At 32.7% G+C, this 21537-nt stretch overlaps 1 protein-coding gene across 1 annotated transcript; it reads left to right on the forward strand.

Moving 5' to 3' along the window:
- The first annotated feature begins 3005 nt into the window (after positions 1–3005).
- LOC137408100 (receptor-type tyrosine-protein phosphatase H-like) lies at positions 3006–19881 on the forward strand. The gene is made up of 12 exons (XM_068094494.1): positions 3006–3045; positions 3193–3438; positions 4830–5102; positions 6457–6702; positions 7777–7903; positions 11619–11631; positions 12220–12364; positions 13974–14138; positions 14943–15061; positions 15478–15637; positions 17501–17629; positions 19751–19881. The coding sequence occupies exons 1-12, from the start codon at positions 3006–3008 to the stop codon at positions 19879–19881; spliced, it is 1794 nt and encodes a 597-aa protein (XP_067950595.1).
- The last annotated feature ends 1656 nt before the right edge of the window (positions 19882–21537 follow it).

Genomic DNA, 21537 nt, shown 5'->3' on the forward strand with positions numbered 1-21537 from the left:
TTTGTTTACATTTCAAAACGTCATAGCTAACAATATCACAAAGTTGTGACATTTATATAGATTTTTAGAAAATCTGTACTACGTAGTTTACAGATCATCCAAACATTCTGTATTCATCCAAACTTATAATTAGTTATTGTAATAATCTCATAAGAACCGTTAGAAAAAATATAATCGTCATTTTCTTTACTTACACTGCGTTGGACATCAGTTACATTGTAGAATACCAAAAGTAGGGTTCGAAACCTTTTCGAAGGGTTTTCCTCTGATTCTTTATTAGGTAGACCTGTGTTTGGCTGTCTATATCTCAGCTTCTAGTGGGTCAATCTCCTTGATTCTTTTTGTAGAACATCAGTCAACACCTCAAGATAACTAATAAAGCATAATAATATTATGCTTTCTCTATTCTTTAAATGTGTTTAAAATGTCAGTTACTTTAAAATCGGCAAAAATGAAACAATTTCAGTACTCCAACATTAATTTCAGAAACCTCCGGCAATTCGACAATGCTATAGACTGGTGAAATGTGCACGTTATTTTTTTCGTGAGATGCTCACGACTTAATCGTTCTATTCTCTGTTGCTCGGCATTTTTATTTCCGGTCTTGACTGATAAAAGTGGGGCTTAGCAAGTTTTAATAACGATTTTTGGCTAAATAAATCTGTCTATTTATGTATAATCCGATCAGATGGGTTAGTTTTAGGAATTTGCGGTAACCTTTCAAAGGCTTGGTAACATTTTTAAATAGGATTATATGCGTTTTGTATCATTATTATACTTAAACGACTTTACAGAAAAATAGTTAAATTTTTTGATAAGATTTCGTTACAAGGGTTTGGTGACCGCTGTTAACGGATAGTTTTTCGAGAGTTGTGTGCACATCTGCATTTATTACAAATCTCCCAAACCAATCGCTTCCCTCGTATTTGGTCGTGGGATTATGGCAGCTCTTAAAGTCGTAATTAGATTTAAGTCTAACAATCTCATGTTTATTCCTGAGTTACTTGTCTGTGGTTTTAGTTCCAGCAAGTGTACAAGACTAGCTTTGAAAATAAGAACACTACAGCTATAAGGTTAAAATGGAACAATGGTCAAGGAGTCAGAGATAATATTACGATATCTTGTACCGGCACTGCATCATGCTCGGAGTGGTCTAGTGATGAAAATGGTATTACCAGAGCAGTTATGCTGGCCTCAGAGCTGAGCAAACATATGAATTTCGTGTTGTTACTATGAGTAAAAACGCAACATCTAGTAACTCAGACTATGGTCCTACCACTTTAAGTAAGATTTCTGATAAACCTTCCACCCCCAGTACTAGAAGGTCTAACTGCTGATGATTATTATATATTACTAAGTTCTCTAGTCTCAATATGTCCTTACTAAAATAAGTTTACTATTAATCTACTGTCTACCAATCTAAAAGCATCAATGATTTGCTTAAACACAGTTGGTACAGAAATACAATAACCCTAAAACCCCTATTTGCAATGCATGATCCTTCAAATTAAAACTTTTTTCTTATAGTAGCAGTCAAATAAAGTTGCCTTTTAAATGAGAGCTGGTGTTGAATTTTTCAAATAGCCTATCAGAATCTTGAAAAAATAAATGTAACCTTTTCACGGGCAAAACGATTTTTATCAACGTTTTGAACTCACCTTTGACATTGACCTGTTTGGATGCAATAAATCTGTTGAATTAACTCCAAGTTGTAACAAATCTCTAAATTAAAATGCATTAAAAGCTGAGAAATACCTGTACCATTTAATATCTAAGGCTTGCATTTAACCTATGATGATTTTATACCTTTTTTCCTGATTTTCAATTTTTTGGAGCTTTCAATTCTTTAGTTCAGTTTAAATTTGATAGCAAATTTGATTTTAGAGCCATATCAACCTATGTTGTAGAAAGGCTCATTGCACTCATTAATGTATTTGCTACAGTTTGCAGCAAAAAATAGTTTTTATGTGCAATAAAAAATGAGTTGTTAGCTTCGACCTGTTGTAGGCCGAGTTTAGATGACTTTGAAGATGCTATGAAAATGCTATCATTCTGCAAACCTGAAAGCTATATATTAATAATTTATCAAATGCCACACATTTATGTTAAAAAAGTGACATAAACGATGTGCACTTATAGTACATTCAGAAACGAAAATGAACATTTTTGAAACAAAAAGTATTTGCATCATTTACTGGCCATTGTTGTTGCGTTCTGGTTGTTGCTTTCGTTGGAACGAACATGTGCTGTTTGTTCGATACCTTCCTTAATGGCTTCTAACTTCAACTCATTTTTTCTGCACTGTTGAATTAATCAATATCAGCGGTCAAACAATTTTTTATCAGAACAAAACTTTTACCTACTGCATTTTGCACAATAACAATAAACCTATAGCCACATGAGCTCTAAACATAACTTATAGTCTAAAACTAGTCGTTTATATACTAACATAAAAGCAAGCATTTTTCATATGAGGCAAAGTACCAAAATCGTGTTAAGCATTAAACTACTATTAACCTCATACAGCTATTAAAATAATTAATCCCAGAGAAAAACAGTTTATTAGAAATACTGCGCAGAAACTGGTATTATTAGAAAAAAGATTTGTAAATGGGCAAACAACTCCTGTAACCGATAAAACTACAATAGATGGTATGTAAGGTGGTCTGGTGATGTGTACACTTTGCAAAAGGAAACTAGTTGTAGAGAGGTTTTATATTAAACAGCAGTTTTAACTCATTTCTTTCGATATGACTGATATATTCCCAGATAATGTCAGTTACGTGATTTTATACGTGTGAAACATACATATTCACATACATGTGAAACGATAGCCACATGAAACCTTAAAGTCTAAACCTTTCATTACAGCTCATAGTTAGCATCTATTGCCATATCATGAAAATTTTAATATGTAAATTAACAGATAACATTGAAATCAGACTCTAACATATATTTCTTTTACGTTAAGTTTTTTTTAAAGTGTCAATATTTTTGTCCATGCCATGACTATCCCTCCATACAAGCTGGCCAAACGTTCAGATTGTAATTTTACTCCTCCGTGTCTTTATTTCACTTGAGGTTTGCTACGCTTTGTTATCTTTTTTCATACTTTGCATTGTTTAGTTTCTAATCTTTTTACTTTATTATAGGTAAGATGTGTGTATTTAACTCTTAACTTACACTGTTTAGTTCCTAACCCAACTGGTGTACCAACTGTTGTGAGAGCTTCTACTAACAGCTCTACAATTGCTACTGTGTCTTGGAGCAATCCAACGTACACTGAGTGGGATGATGTCACAGTTTCCTGTCAGCCATCTTGTACAAACCAAATAGTTCATAAACCAACATCTACTGTGGATATAACTGGTCTAACACCTGGGGAGACATATACCTTTACTGCTGTTGTATCTATCAGTGGTGTTTACTCTAGTCCAAGTCAGACATCTGCTCCTCTCACAATGAGTAGGCTCTATGTTTATTTAACCACTCAAACTAAACAATTTGTGAACCTTCCTTCTTGCCTTTGTATGTTGTAGTATAAAAATATCTAAAATATTGTTTTGACATGCAACTTTTTTCAGATAGATGTACACGATTAGTTTACATTGCTATATAAAGATGTTTTTAGACCTTTTGTACTCTAAAATTATTTCCTACTGAAGTATGATAAGTACAAAGTTAAAACTAAAGTTAAACACACCACAATCTTACCTAACATTTCGACGTAGGTTAACACTCAGTTCAATTATTTTGAGAAATCTAGAGCAAAATATTTTTCACAAAGCAAAAGCAGTAAAATTATAGTTTTTGATGAAAGGTCAATATTTTGTCAGAGTGGCGCTAACTCGAATGTTTACTATTATCTTCATTCCTTCATTTAAGATTTGCTGTTAGTTGTAGTTCTTTGGGGAGTTTCATTAAAATTTAACCTGTACCTTGTTTGTCATGTTAAGGACTTTCTATATCTCTACATCTAAATGCAATAACAATCGCCAAACAATAAATACACATGTTTTTATGCTATAGCTATCTGCTAAACATAGTATTCATGTGTATTTAAATACTTTAGGTATTTGTTAAACATAATATAGTATTATGTACTACAGCTATCTGTAAAACATACACATGTGTATTTATAAACCACAGCTATCTTTTGAATATACAAATGTATTGAGATTACAAAATCAATTAAAAGAATCACTTTATCCTGTGGCATACTCTAGGCACAGCTTCATTATCTAATGATATATTGTGTCTTTAAAGTTCCTAGTTGAAAATATTGACAGTTGATTAAAGTTTCTGCTATTTGAATGGTTACATAATATGTATGAAATTAATTATAAAATTGTTATAAGTGTGTAGAAGCAAATAACAAAACCCTGTATGCCAGTTACCAGTATAATACTTGTATGAAATGTTTTTTGTACTATTACCTTCACATATGTCAATTTAACTTTATATATTATTCAATAACAAGATAAACTAGACATCTAACAACAATAGTTAAAATTTTATCTACTTAAACAGTGTAAGGGTCCCGTAAGGAATTACAACTCAAACATTCATATAAAAGTATCGCGCTTGCATGATAGAGATCATAGTTTTCATTAGACTTGATCAATGTGTGTATAGTTTATTTTCTGTTAACTCTTTATGAGGTCTTTATATACGTGAAACCTTAATTTTAAAGTTTCTTGCCAGCCATGCTTTTGCTTTATAACTTACATTTTCACTAATCCGAATATTTCCATCTTACCTCTATTTTGCTAAGCTTTGGTTGCAAAATATGTTTGGTGCTTAAACTGCTTTTAACTTACGCTGTTTAGTTCCTAACCCAACTGGTGTACCAACTGCTATGAGAGCTTCTACTGACAGCTCTACCATAGCTACTGTGTCTTGGAGCAATCCAAATAACACTGAGTGGGATGATGTCACAGTTTCCTGTCAACCATCTTGTACCAACCAAACAGTTGATAAACCAACATCTACTGTGGATATAACTGGGCTAACACCTGGGGAGACATATACCTTTACGGCTGTTGTATCTATCAATGGTGTTAAATCTTGTCTCAGTCAGACATCTGCTCCTCTCACAATGAGTAGGCTCTATGTTTATTTAACCACTCAAACTAAACAATTTGTGAACCTTCCTTCTTGCCTTTGTATGTTGTAGTATAAAAATATCTAAAATATTGTTTTGACATGCAACTTTTTTCAGATAGATGTACACGATTAGTTTACATTGCTATATAAAGATGTTTTTAGACCTTTTGTACTCTAAAATTATTTCCTACTGAAGTATGATAAGTACAAAGTTAAAACTAAAGTTAAACACACCACAATCTTACCTAACATTTCGACGTAGGTTAACACTCAGTTCAATTATTTTGAGAAATCTAGAGCAAAATATTTTTTACAAAGCAAAAGCAGTAAAATTATAGTTTTTGATGAAAGGTCAATATTCTGTCAGAGTGGCGCTAACTCGAATGTTTACTATTATCTTCATTCTTTCATTTAAGATTTGCTGTTAGTTGTAGTTCTTTGGGGAGTTTCATTAAAATTTAACCTGTACCTTGTTTGTCATGTTAAGGACTTTCTATATCTCTACATCTAAATGCAATAACAATCGCCAAACAATAAATAGACATGTTTTTATGCTATAGCTATTTGCTAGACATAGTATTCATGTGTATTTAAATACTTTAGGTATTTGTTAAACATAATATAGTATTATGTACTACAGCTATCTGTAAAACATACACATGTGTATTTATAAACCACAGCTATCTTTTGAATATACAAATATATTGAGATTACCAAATCAATTTAAAGAGTTACTTTGTCTTGTACCATAATCTATACACAGCTTCATTGTCTCATGACATATTGTGTCTTTAATGTTCTGGGTTGACAATACTGACAGTTGATTAAAATGCCGGTTATCTGAATTCTTATATTAAATGTATAAACTTTATTACAAAGTTGTTATGATTATTTAAAAATCAATGATGAAACTCTGTATGCCCAGTTACCAGTTTAATATTTGTACAAAATATTTGTTGCACTATTTCCTTTACATATGTCTATTTAATTTTATATATTATTTAATAGCAGGATAAACTAGACATCTAACAACAGTAGCTAATATGTTATCTACATAAACCGTGTAAGTTTTCTTTAAGGTACTACAAATTAAACATTTATATAAAAGTATTGAGCTTGCATGGCAGAAGCCATGGAATTTATTGCTAGACTCTACCAATGTATGTAGATTTGCTTAACTGTTAACTCTTTAAGAGTTCTTCAGATACGGAAAACCTTAATTTTACAATCTCCTGCCATCCATGCTGCCACTCTGTAACCTATATTTTCACTAATTTGAATGTTACTATCTTACCTATATTTTATTATAGCTCAGCTTCACGTGTTTCACGCTTAACTTATACTGTTCAGCTCCTAACCCAACTGGTGTACCAACTGCTATGAGAGCTTCTACCGACGGCTCTACCATTGCTACTGTGTCTTGGAGCAATCCAACTAACACTGAGTGGGATGATGTCACAGTTTCCTGTCAACCATTTTGTAACAACCAAACTGTTCATAAACCAACATCTACTGTGGATATAACTGGGCTAACACCTGGGGAGACATATACCTTTACTACTGTTGTATCTAGCGATGGTGTTAAATCTGGTCCCAGTCAGACATTTACCCCTCTTACAATGAGTATGTATTTTTATCATATAGTGATGTTCTTCATGCTCCTCTTTCTTATCATCATCTACTTTATCTCACATTAGTTCTTCATTCTGTTATTTACGATTTGCTGTTAGATGTGGTTCTTTTGGGATTTTCATTAAAATTTTAACAGCACCTTGTTTCTCATGTTAAGGCTTTCTATTGCTCTTCATATCAGTGCAATCAAAACCGTGAAACATTAAAAACAAACCTTTTATACTATAGCCATCTATTGAACCATCTATAGCCATCTAATCATATGTATGTATATGCTTTTGCTATATGTTAAGCATAACATACCCGTAGGACTCATATGTATTTATATACTATAGCTATCTGTAAAACATACACATGTGTATTTATAAACCACAGCTATCTTTTGAATATACAAATGTATTGAGATTACAAAATCAATTAAAAGAATCACTTTATCCTGTGGCATACTCTAGGCACAGCTTCATTATCTAATGATATATTGTGTCTTTAAAGTTCCTAGTTGAAAATATTGACAGTTGATTAAAGTTTCTGCTATTTGAATGGTTACATAATATGTATGAAATTAATTATAAAATTGTTATGATTATTTAAAAATCAATGATGAAACTCTGTATGCCAGTTACCAGTTTAATATTTGTACAAAATATTTGTTGTACTATTACCTTTACATATGTCTATTTAATTTTATATATTATTTAATAGCAGGATAAACTAGACATCTAACAACAATAGCTAATATGTTATCTACATAAACCATGTAAGTTTTCTTTAAGGCACTACAAATTAAACATTTATATAAAAGTATTGAGCTTGCATGGCAGAAGCCATGATAATTGTTGTTAGACTCTGTATGCAGAGTTGCTTAACTGTTAACTCTTTAATAGTTTTTCAGATACGTTAAAACTTAATTTTACAATCTCCTGCTATCCATGCTGTTGCTCTGTAACCTATATTTTCACCAATCTGAATGTCTCCATATTACCTACACTTTATCATAGCTAAGCTTTGTGTGTTTCACGCTTACCTTATGCTGTTTAGTTCTTAACCCAACTGGTGTACCAACCACTGTGAGAGCTTCCACTGACAGCTCTACCATTGTTACTGTGTCTTGGAGCAATCCAACTAACACAGAGTGGGATGATGTCACAGTTTCCTGTCAACCATCGTGTGTCAACCAAATAGTTGATAATCTAACATCTACTCTGAATATAACTAGGCTAATACCTGGGGATACATACACCTTTACTACTGTTGTATCTAGCAATGGAGTTAAATCTAGTCCCAGTCAGACATCTGCTTCTCTCACAATGAGTATGTATTCTTATCATATAATAATCCTTATTCTTGCTTCTTTTTCTTCTCGTCATCTACTTTATTTCACATTAGCTCCCTTTCTTTTTTTGTGACAGAATAGAATATATTATTAAATATGCTATTATGTTCTATTTTTATGTAAAACCTTAGACCATGGTACAGCGTATAGTTTATGTTATGTGTAATGTACTGTAGCAATCACAGTATATATGACAGCTGCCTAGATCATGCAGGGTGTGCTGCAATGGTCCTGGGGTGTTCTAAAAACTAGATCATTTGAAGGTCAACCGCTATTGGTGTAGACTGATGTAAGAACAAGTTTCATGTTTCTATGTACTATAGTTCATGTCTCTTGGGTTATCTGACAGTATGTTTTGCTAAAACATACTATTCACACAAAGTACAGGAGTTAGTATTATTTGCACATGGATGAAGTGGCCGTACTAGTTTTGCTATGTGCTAAAGGTTTCCGATATTTTCATTACTGTAAATGTTTAAAATGCCTGACTTCACAGCCCATTTCTGCCAAAGGTTCATAGCTGAGAGACAATGAAGTAGTTGAGTATTGTATATGCTTCATTCTGTGCGTCGCAAACTGGTTTAACATGTTAACAGTTTCAGGAGTACTTTGAATCTTTAAAAATTTTCAGAAGTTTTATTCAAATCTTTGCAATGGTTTTGAAGGAAATTATACTTATCCTACAGTTGGTCCAACTTTAGTAGTTCTGAATATTATTTAGTGTCAGCCATATGTTTGCAAAACTTGAAATGCTTCTTTTGAGAGAATTTTCAAAGCTCTTTCAAGTCTTGACTGAGTCATTATTTATTATCATTGTTAAGATTTTTAAAATGAGTACAGAGCCCTTCCCAGTCCTGCATCTCTCAGCTGAAGCTAACTTCAATGGTACTGATGCAATGCCTCAATGGAGTAACCAAGAAAAACTTAAAGAAAGTTTAAGTAGATTAAAATCATCAAAACCTGACTGCTGTTAGATTGCTCTGAAAAAAATACATTTAAAATTGCATCACTAGTCGATGTTGCTATAGTTGATACTATCCTTCGCGTTTAAATTGCAACTTTACACGTATATGTTTCTAGTCCGTCAGCTCCTTTGCAAGTATGGACCTCACAATCACACTTTCACTTTATTGGAGTATTTTAACTGCAATCATGTTCTGTTTATTTTGATTTTAAAACATCAAAAACTTGCAAATGATGGAAAATTACTAATACTTTCTGATTAAATCAATTGAAATTTTGGGAAATTTTGTCATGGATGATATTTCTCAAGGTTTTGATCTTTAGTGTGTTGTTGATGTCGATCACTTGTTGCAAGGCTAACAGTAGTAGTAACAATTTTCTCATCGCTAGTGAGCATCATAGGGTTAACACTTCTAGATTTTCCAGCAAATATTATACCCGAGTACAACAGTGTAAAAATGATGGCAACCACCCTAAAAATAAGAAATATGTTATGTTTATTTTATGGTTGCCATGTTTAAAATTGGCAAAGATAAATTCTATATATCCAGAATAATGTTCTAGATATATAGAATTTATCTCAGCTAGCAAATTCAGGATAAAACATATTATGTTTTATCCTAGATTTGCTAGCAGTTTACATGTGTAGTTGAAACTTTATATAATTTAATTCTATTGTTTTCATTCAACAAAACATGAAACATGTCTTTGTTGCAAAAACCTTTCAACAGTTTTGCAGTGGTGGCATGAGCACAACTTTATAAACAGCCCTTTTCCTTGCGATATTTCTACACTGTTGCTGAAGTCAGAGTTTCTTGCACTTTTTGCGTAGCACAACAGGACTTTTTGAGATTTTCAATAATAAACAAGTTTGTTATACACTAGGTCCTACAGTAGGTTATATAGTTTCAAATCAGCATCTGGCTATGGTAGACCCACAAATTGGTGTTTGTAAACATTCACACTTGTTATTTGGTTAGTTGTTGTGTACGTTAGTTGCAACGCACTGTTATTGCTATGTAGGCTGCCAGCACTTTCAATCTTAAGTCTCATAACATAGGTTTTACTATCTTTTTGCAACTTGATCAGACAAATATCTTAATAGCACATCTTTAACCCCTTTTGCCACAACTTTTTATTGCATAATAATAACTTGTGTCTATGACTTGGTCCAATAAATAGTACAGCATTTAAGATAGTATTGGAGTAGTATCTTAACAGCACGTTCTTTTATAACTTCTGGTGCTGGCTTCGTTCAATAAATAGTACAGCATTCGGGGTAATGCAGAAATTATGGCGTAATAGTTTATGCAGACAAAAACTTCTGTCCCAGCTAATGATCCTAAAATTATTGGACTGTTGCCTGGGTAGACATAATTTTCATGACTGTAGTGGCAAGTATACCGGTCTACTTGAGACTTTCCATGCCATTTTTCATCACACTAGGTATTGCCTGTGCTAACTTCCCACCAGCTGCATGGCTTTAATAGTAGCAAAGTCACTCGCTATAAGCCTGGCATTGTAATCATAGCTGTACATTAGTCTCTGCCTTTTCATCTCTCTTATTGCTGAAATATTTTCATCTATATGTTGGTTTTTTAATTCTTGCTTTGTGAGTTTGTCACAGGTCTTGATCTTACCATAGTTTGATTTTCAGGGGCCTTCTCTAATGTTTAAACAGTATTCTTAAGAATTTTTCGAAACTTTCATGTTGTTTTGTTCTTTTATTTTTGTACTTTTGTTCTCTGATACTAGGGTTATTCTTTTCGTCTTGTACTTGAAAGAGCAACTATTTAAAAAAAAACTTACACTTACTCTGCAATTTGAAAAACCAGCTTCGATTTTATTAGTATTGTTCGAGGGTAGACAACTTGAGTGCACCATTGACGTAAAGGCAACCAATTTTTATTTGTCATTTTTTTGCACTGTTCATTGCTGATTTTTCAGCTAAGTGTTGATTTTAAGGAATGCACTGTGCAATCACTTTTTTGACAAAACAGTTACTGCTCGTTTAAGCGACGACTGTTCTGTCAGATCAGTTAGTGCTTGTTTAGGCAATTCAACATATTGTAGTGTCAAACTAATTTGCTGTAAGATGGTTGACTACTTCCAGCATGCTGCTTCTGTGTGATATTTTTTTAATTAGACCTTATTGCTGAAATATTTTCATCTATATGCTGGTTTTTTAATTCTTGCTTTGTGAGTTTGCCACAGGTCTTGATCTTACCATATTTTGATTTTCAGGGGCCTGTGTTCCTGTAAGAATTCTGATCCTGTTTATTCCAAATAATTGGTTTCCTTTTAAAACTGGAAGATTAATGTAGAAAAGAAGATAATTGTTTTTCAGTTATCTTTGCACTTATGTGATTCTACAAACATTAGAGTGTTTGTAGACAAATTTATATTAAATGCATGTCAAAAAATTAGAGGTTTTTTGTCAGGTCTAAACATTGATGACCTCATCTTAACTGTTAGACAGTCAACAAATACAGTATACTCCACAAATGGTTAATTTAAACAGGTTTACAGGTTTGCCTAAAACAGACCTATTCCGATTGTTACCCTGATAATGGGTATATTGCAGGGAAGGCCCTAGAGTGAGCCACTTTTTGTTAAAATAGTGCAATCATTTGTTAAGAGCAGTATTGAACTTTTAGTTCTTACCTGATACAGTGGTAACCATATTTAGTAATGGAACATTGCCTCTCAAAGATGATTAAAATGACCAGCGGTGTCGGGACAATATGGTACACGTGCTAAAAAATTATGTTAGTTTTACTATGACTTATTTGTCTTCTGCTTGATGTCCAAGCTTGTCAAAAAAGATTTTAGCCACTAATTCATAGGATGAATAGGCATGAAGTCATCCTCTCGCTAACCTTGCATGTTGGCAGCTGCTACAGCAACTCGTGAGATTTTCTAGAATCTAACGAACTTATCTAAAATATTTAAGCTACAAAATGAAGTCGTATAAAACTAGTAGTGTATACTAACTAGTGAACCTTTCCATATTGTAAGGACATCAATATGTGTGCTGTATATATCAACAGTAAACATAATTTCTTGCATAGCTTCAACTGTAACTTTTCATTGCATGAGTTTTTTAAAATCTATCATGGCCTCAACTTCTTTAAATCAGACTACAAAAAGCACTATGTTAACCATTCAGTTTACTGTTTGTTTAGTGCTCTGTTGTAAATATTTTCATAAAGCCATCTGATCCAACATCATTTCTAGCCAGTGCTAATGGTGAGAACATAACTCTTACCTGGGACTATCCAGCTGGTCATGTTACCTCAGGCTTCTCCCTCCGTTGCAGCCCTTCTATTGGTTTGTATATCTCTATAACCTTTCTGGCTAATTAATTTATGTACACCTTTCACTCTGCTTATATTTTCTAGCTGTGTTAACTTAAATTAAGATAGTTTAGTTCTTGATAACCTCTCCTAGAAATAGTACTGTGATATGCGAACAATGTGTTGCTGTAATGTGGTTCTTGTCTAGCTATTGATAAAGTCAATAGATTAGCTTCTCTCATAACTCACCAGCTACCCTTATAACCCTATACATCATCTCTTGTATTCACATTTTAAAGCGGTTATAGCATTGTTGCATGCTGCTTTGCTGTACACACTACAGTAGATGCTTTATAATGTATATCTTCTATAACATATATTCCAGATAACCTAAATAGTTCATGTGAAGTTTTTGCTTTGTACTACATAATAAATTCTATATAATGTAAAATGAAAAGTTGGGTCAGTCCTCAAAGATGATTTGACTAGTAACCTATCTCGCCGAACTTGCAAGAGAAAAAACGAAATGCGTATAACATTTTATCAATGATATATAAAACTTTTGCGATATTCTAGTTCATTGTGATAGATTTTCAGATATGTCAACAAAACAGAGAGCAGGGTGGCTGCAAAATTGTTCATATGTGCTACAACATTCCATCTACCAATCTGAATGTCACAAGTTGGAGTATCGCCAAAATTTTTCTTTTATTTTAATATTAAACCCCTGGGGTGCAGATTCATGACAAACAGGTGGTATCGCTTATTCTATAGTACCAATAACTTTTGTTTTTCTATATTGTAGACGTATAAAATATTTTTGATTAGCTTTACTTTGCAAAATAGACTGTACTGCTAAGTAAAAATTAACAAATTATTGTGAATGACTATCGAAAATGCGTGCTCTCCCGCAACTAGATGAAAAATTATTGCAATCATCATTTACAAAATCAGTGAAGTTGATCAGAAAAAAGGAAAAATTGTCAATGCAAACCGATAGTACTGAATTTTTGGTACAGCTCACAAACTGAAAAATTAAGTCAAGTTTTTCTTTTTGTATGGCCAAAGAAATGAGTTTGGAAAGATTTTGAAACAAATAAAGCATTTTACATGTATTTTATTGTTCATATAACCTTAATTCCTTATAAAGAAAATGTTCCTGTAACGAATTAGTTAAGTTATATGAGCGGTTCTTATGTAGTTTAATTAATTGAGAGGTCTCATTAACTATTTTTGGATAAAAGACAAAAAATTTATCGAAACAAACAATATAGTAGATTATAGAACTGAATTTTTTTAAAGCAAATATTACAAGCCCATGTAGAATTTTTGGATGTTTTTCAAAATTAACTATTTTGTTTTATTACATTTTTGTATTATACTATGACTATCAGAAAACTTATTTTTATTATACTACAGCTTTTGTTAAAAGACTGAATATTAATACTGATAATTAAAATACTGGAATTGCCACGGTTAACCTATCGGAATGAAGCGGCAAAAAAGTGCTTGAAAAAGCAAATTGTCTTTGACTTGAAATTCTGACAGAACAAGAATAAACTGATAAATGCAATCAGTTATTAATATAAATAGTGAGTAAAAATTTGAACAGATTTTTATTTTGTATAATGAACTTGTTTCAGATGGCTGCAATAGTATATGGAAACCAGTTGATAGTGAAAACTCAAGAACACTTTCTTTTGTTGGAGCAAATTACGGTCAGACATACAGCTTCATGTTGAGGGCAGTATCTGGTCCTGCTGCCTCTAAAGTGTACAGTGACAAAGCTTCTTTGGCAATCAATTTAGGTATGTATATGTAAATAGAAGAGTAGGTTTCGTATGTAAATTGAGTCGAGTATGTATGTAGGTGTATGTAGGAGAGTAGGTTTAGTGTGTGTACAAGGATCCGATCTGGCTAACTCAAATTTGGTTGATTTGGCCATTTCAGCAGTTGTTTACAAAGTTGCCCTCCATTTCTGAGTCATTGTCAAGGTTGGTGAAATTTGATATTTAAAAGAAATTCAGTTTCATGTAAACGGTGCATGATTACCATTACCCTTATGTAGAATATCAATCATATATAAGCTTATTTAAAAAGTTAGGACTTAATAGAAAATGAGTCTATAAACTGTTGTACGTTAAGATTAACAATTTAGGTTAGTCTAACTAGGTGTTTAAAACATACCATGATTTTTGTGCTAGACTTAGGCACTTTCATAGTCAAAAACTTTTATTCCATGTTACATGATGAATCAAAAGTTCATCTTTATTTGTACTGCAATTGTGTAACACCATTAAGCTCAGCCATCCCTTGCTTCCATTAGGTACAAACTAGTAGTATAGTAGGACTTATCTCCTCTTCGAAAGATGTGCCAAAATTGACCCACAAATTTACTTGACTTACTCAATACCTATACTGGGAGTGACCTACTTAAAAGTGTTTTTATTAATGCTGTCGATGAGTATATTAAACTCATTTATTTAAAATTTGCTTTAGAGAGTTTAGAGTCCTGCATGTTGATCAGCAGCAATTTTCATCTTCATATTTCTGTTTTCTACATTTTTCATTGTTGCATTTTGATTGCTTACCAACAAGTTTTTATTCTACAGATGCTGCCAGTCCATTGAATCTTGAAAATATTGATGAGAACATAGACAATGTAACATTACGATGGAATGCCCCTGTGAACTCTGTGCTGCATTTGTATAGCCTCTACTGGAATGCTACGGTTAGCTAAAAAATTGTTTAACAAAAATTTTTTTCTGCAAGTTTACTGAAGGTTTTATGACAGTGAATATCAATTACCTTCACGTATGTTACTTTATATTAGATTTGAAAGGTTATTCTATGTTGCTAGATAATGGTTGCTCTAGAAAAAGTTAGTTAAGTATTAGCTAGAGAAAGCTGTGCTATTTTAGCTTAAATTTTAATGGCCTAAGAAGGTAGCATAAAAATCTGCCTGTAAGCAGATAGTTTTTCAGGGTTCACCCTACTTGATAAATTTACTTTTGTGCCATCGGGAGAGTTACCTAGCAACATGTATACATCATCTCACATAGTTTGTGGTTAAATTCATTTGTTATATAATCTGTTGTGTCAGTACAATAAGTGCCACTCTAAGTAATCTATATTTTACAACTACAGAATGGAGCACCGAGTAACTACGCAGATACTAAGGATAGCACATCTACAACTCTCACTGTGTCTACACTTGAGCCAGGTTTCAGCTATGACTTCTCTGTAGCATCTCTCAGCTACTCTGGTGCTCTGAGCTCACCAAGCAATGTGATCTCATACACAGCTTGTAAGTCACTCACTTTCTATAGCAGCATTTCATTGTCACTACTTACAATCTCTTATGAAATGTTGTGGTCTGAGTCGATCATCTGCAAATATTTATTTCTGTACTGGAATTTTGATAATAGAAACTAAATTTTATGTAGCATAATTTGTCCTATGGTAAATTAAAAAAACTACAAAAAAATCTTATTTACAGTTTATTTGATACACAGTATTTGCAAAATACATATATACATTGTAATTATTCCTTCCAATGAATATTTCTTATGATGGGCATCCATTAAACAGTAGGACTATCAAATAGAAATGGAAGTCACAAAAATGTCATTCAGTTTGTCTTTATTGACACTGGTACCTTTTGATACTGACACAAAATTAAAAATGAGATATCGAAATTAAATTTGTCAGTGAAGCCTATGAGGGTACTTTTCTGACAAAAACTAGAAAGAATGTAGAGGCAACTCCTACTTGAGAATATTTATGCAAACATTTTTTAGTGTTTCAGCTTATAGTGATTGCCCTTTGCTCTAAATAGAAATTGCCTATACCTTAGCTGGACTAATCAAATTTTTCTCCAAAAGTACAAAATTTTTGCCAATCATGTGCAACCAACTGAAAATCTTTTTGCTGAGCTATTTTATTTCTAATTATTTTTCAAAACGGGAAAAACAGTTCGCATGGCATAAAATGTCATGGCAGTAAAAAACTCTTCACATTTTTTCAATGCAAAGGAAGTGTCAGAAATTTTGTGAGAGTGGGATTCAGTAAAATTTTTATACTTATCCTGTAGAAAACTTTATTCTGAATAAAATGTATTTTACAGTAAAACGACACTTGCTTTGATTTTTGAGATATTTCATAAATACTTGCAGTATATCAATTTTTTTGAAAATTCGTTCGAATTAATTTGGTCCAAATAGCTAATTTAGCGCATTAGTAAGATTTAATAACAAAAATTACACACTCATTTATTTTGGAGCTTGCACTCACTTTAAGTTGCCTATAGCTAACATAGTTGTAATGATAAGAATTGGCTTATATTGTGGTTAAATGAGTGTGTTTCAGAGTGTACTTGCAATTAAAATTGTTGCGAGTTCAATTCTAATATTGGGCAAAATATTTCTGCTAGATTTTAAAAACTATAACTGGAAGAAGACAAACACAAAACAAACTGAGATTTATATATACGTATATAGATATTAATAAGTAGCATGTGTGAAAAAATAGCTTCTTATTTCACTCTCAATTGGTGTTTTTAGGAGACATCTATGTGTGCCATCATACTTACATAGACATTATTTATAATAAATGATGGTGTCCTGCACCACTAATAAACATTAACTATGTTTTTCTATGCACGTAGCCACAACAAACTTAAGCAGTTTTTGATTATCCACCGCGCCGAGAAGTTGCAGATGGCATTTTATGCAAATCTACAATATATCTATTCTGTACAACTTTTAAAGCTATTCAAACCTTTCGCTGATTTTTACTTAGGAGTTTCAAGTGAGTATTTATCATCTATAAAAACTTGTTTTATTGTGTTCTTTGTAAGCAGGCATTATTTATTGTCTGGTATACAGATGCTACCATGACTCCAGTGTCTCACGAGTTCTTCAATAATGGAACTCATTATTAACATGGCAGTTGGTACTGGAGAATTATTAAATATGTTTTTTCTTACTTAAAAGCAAACTAGTGGTTTTTTCTTGTGTAAAAAGCTTATAAGGTAAGCTTCAGACTAGTTTCAGGTAGTTTTACTTATTCATCTTTTTGCAAGGTTACAAGAACATTCATACATTCTAAATAAGAGCTTAGTATAAGTTTAAATGTAACTTTAATAAGATTATTTGTTCTCTTCCTACAGATCCTTCAGAGGTAACTGGACTAACTCTACAACCTCCTTCTCATGACACTCTTATATTTACCTGGAACTTTACTGGCAGATATGAAGACTTTACCTACAGCCTCGTTCCTGATACTTCTGGTAGCCAAGGTATAATTATTAACAACACTTTGTTCTTCTTATCTCTAATAAGTTGTTGATCAGCAGCTTGTGTTCTTTACAATAATATTATGCATAAACAAATTGTATAAAAAATATATATACTAGAAATTTCCCTGTCATACAGCTCACGACCAAAGTGATATTGGAAAAAAGAAAGGGTACTGATGTTTGAGAAATGCAATATTAGCAGTCAAATAGCACTGCGGTGCAATAGGATAACTGCAATGGTAGCTGCAATGGTAGCTGTAATGTACTGGGTTTGGGTGTTATTATATACAACAAACAGCAATAACGAAAGAAAAAGATTATATGTATATACAGTATCTCTACTCCTGCAATAGGAGAAACGCAATATTATAAATAAAATGCACTGAAATTATTAGAATAACCAATAATATTGATATAGTAATACAGTAATAATATAAAACCAATGCACAATTTTGTTTACATTTCAAAACGTCATAACTACCAATATCAAGAAATTGTGATATTTATATGGATTTTTAGAAAATCTATTTAACAGAATTATTTAGAAAAAATAATAACAGTAACATATTGCCCATCATCGATGTTGTTAGTGTGACTATAGCATTTCAATAGTCATCCAAACTTATAATTAAATATTGTAAAAAACTCATAAGAATTGTTAGAAAAAAATATCATCGTCATTTCCTTTACTTTCCCTGCTTTGGACAACAGTTAGAATACCAAAGTACTCAAAAGTGTCCAAAATGTTAGTTTCTTTGAAATCGGCAAAAAAGAAATGATTATATTTCAGTACTTCTACGTTAATTACAGAAACCGTCGGCGTTTCGAAAATGCTATAGACTGGTGAAATGTGCACGCTATTTTTTTATGAAATGTGCATTACCTAATGATTCTATTCTTTGTCACTCGACGATTTGCTTGCCGGTCTTAATTTTGATAAAAATAAGGCTTGCCAAGTTTAATAATGATTTTCGGCCAAATTAATCTGTCTATTGGTGAATAATCCAATCAGGTGGGTAAGTTTTAAGATATTGTCGACAATTTACAAAGACTTGGTAACATATTTAAATAGGCTTATATGTGTTTTGTATCTTTATTATACTTATACGACTCCATTGAAAAATGGTTAAACTTGTTGATGAGATTTCGATACAAGGGTTTGCGACGTTGTTGATGAATAATTTTTGTGAGTTGTGTGCACATGCATTTATCATAAAACTCTCAAGCATTAGCTCCGCTCGTGTTTGGTCGTGGGACTATATACAGTATATGCAATATATAATATACATTCCATATATTGACGCAAAGTGTTCACTATATAATACAACTGTATATAAATAATTATTTGCTCACCCTTTTGCATGCATAATTCATTATTGACCAGCAGTTTGTGTTGGCAATTTATGTGGAGAAAGAAGCTTTGATTTCAGGGAGAGGTTTGTCATCCTATAACCTGAACAGAAAAATATGGCTTCAAATATTGTATCTGATGCTATACTATCCATTAAAGTTAGTATTACTAGCTAGTAATATTGTCCAGTAAAGCTTTGTCTAATACAGTCATATTTCTACATACGAGTGCCTAAGTTTTTATTACATAGGGTCCAAAACGTTTAGTGTACTGAAAGTGTTGCTATCAAAACTCTCCCAAATCATTGTTATCTACCTAAAGATCTATACAGTAGTGTACATAGTAATGTAACATATTATTACAGATCATTCCAACTAAATATATTTTGCTACTCTTTTAGTACACATACCGAATTATAACAATTAAAAACATTTTTCATCAAAATATTCTGTTTGGGTAGTTTTTTCATAGTATGGTAACATATTAACTTGTATTTAGTTGTTTTATATAATAAAGATTGCCTTGAGACACAAGTAAATTGATATGCAAGCTTAGCTTCAGGGCATTAAGCTCATATGTCAGGTGTAATTGTAGTCTAGAAGTCAACTCAATGACATCGTCTACAAGAAGCACATTAGTTCTTATTGCCTCTACCAGCTTGTGAGAACAACTCCTGTATATCTATGAATTATCATAGACTTAGTCTCTCATGCTTCAAAAATTATCTTTACAGTAATTTGGTTGACAATCAGAGTTTTTCTTTATTTCAGTAGTTCTGGTGAACAAATCAGATGTTTACACTTTGAAATACAGCAGTCTTTCTGTGGACACCGAGTATAATTTCAGAGTCGGAACACAGGTTCAAGATGCAGCTAATGCTAGTAGTTACAAGTCTAAGTGAATTTATCACCGCTAGTGGACAGACCGATGAGCTCAGTAAGTATTGTTTTACTCACTGAAAAAAGCTTTAAAGTAGATTTTAATTGTTGAAAAGTTGAAAGTACAAACAAACCTCGACAACCAGGCCTTGAATACACATTCCCTTTGAGAGTTGGCATGGTCAGATTGTCTTCATATCATCATTTTATGTTGTACATGTATTAAACTGTCTGCTAAGTATCCAGTCTTCATATTCTGAGAGTGTAGCTGTACACTTATAGCTTTATCAACTCAGGTTGTGAGTATATAAAATTTTGTTATAAGTCATCTATTCATGGTACTGCTAAAGGCTCACTTATTTACAGATCCTGGCCAGGTAGTTGGTCTGAGAAAAGTTAAATCAACAAATAACTCTATCACCATAGGCTGGAATGCACCTGATCAACCAAATGGCGTAGTTATTGGATATGTTGTAAAGAGATACATGAAATATCAGAGTAACTGCACTAAGAGCGTGTTTTTCAATTGCACCAACTGTCAGGTATGTTTGGAAGATTGAGATGGTTGGTCCTAGTTACTGTAGTAATCACTTATAGTCTTTTATATGTTACTTTTTCTACTTGCCACAGATACACACTGAGTTCGCTTCTGTGAGAATACTAATGTGCGTTACTAAAGTTTCAACTTCATAAAATAATTTTCTAGTTGGTAAAAGTATGGATCATATGACAATTTGAAAGACACATATTTTTATAAAAACTTGTTAACATCCTTTCATGGTTGTTTGAATCAATTGTAAACTTACAGCATCTTAAAAATGACCTGAGGTAAGTTTAAATGTGATCCTTATTTTGAATCTATATATTATTGCTATGAACCACAGGTGTCCTTTAGCAGGGAAATTGCCAAAGCCGAGATCGGGCCGTAGTCTACACACACAAAAAAGCAACAAAGGTCCACGTATTTATGAGCAAAAACAAAAGTATCTACCCAAATATCTCACCAATCCGATGAGCAGCACACACAAAAACTAAACCAATCGACTGAGCCACACATCATGTTAAAATATTCCAAGTTTCAAGTCATGTCGTGCACAACTCACCTTATGGTTTGTCAAAACTTGTCCCAAAGTCCCTATTAATTTGAGACTGTCCAATATGTTTTAGAAATGGTCGCCGCTAACCTAACCTAACGTCCTGATTCAACATCTTAGGAACTATCGGGGCATTGCTGAGTGCTCCCGATCTTTTTGAGTCTCTCTTAAGCATGCAAGAACCAATCAAAATCGAGTTGTTTACACTATTGTAAACAAAACTTAAGACTGACTCAAAAGGATTGGGAGCACTCAGCAATGCCCCGATAGTCACTAAGATGTTGAATCAGGACGTTAGACTAGGCTAGCGGCGACCATTTCTAAAACAGATATTGGACAGTCTCAAATTAATAGGGACTTTGGGACAAGTTTTGACCAACCATAAGGTGAGTTGTGCAAGACATGGCTTGAAACTTGGAATATTTTGACATGATGGGTGGCTCAGTCAATTGGTTTAGTTTTTGTGTGTGCTGCCCATCGGATTGGTGAGATATTTGGGTTGATACTTTTGTTTTTGCTCATAACTACGTGGACCTTTGTTGTTTTTTGTGTGTGTAGACTACGGCCCGGTCTCGGCTTTGGCCA

This window comes from Watersipora subatra, chromosome 11, assembly GCF_963576615.1.
Source record: "Watersipora subatra chromosome 11, tzWatSuba1.1, whole genome shotgun sequence".
Classification (NCBI taxonomy): domain Eukaryota; kingdom Metazoa; phylum Bryozoa; class Gymnolaemata; order Cheilostomatida; family Watersiporidae; genus Watersipora; species Watersipora subatra.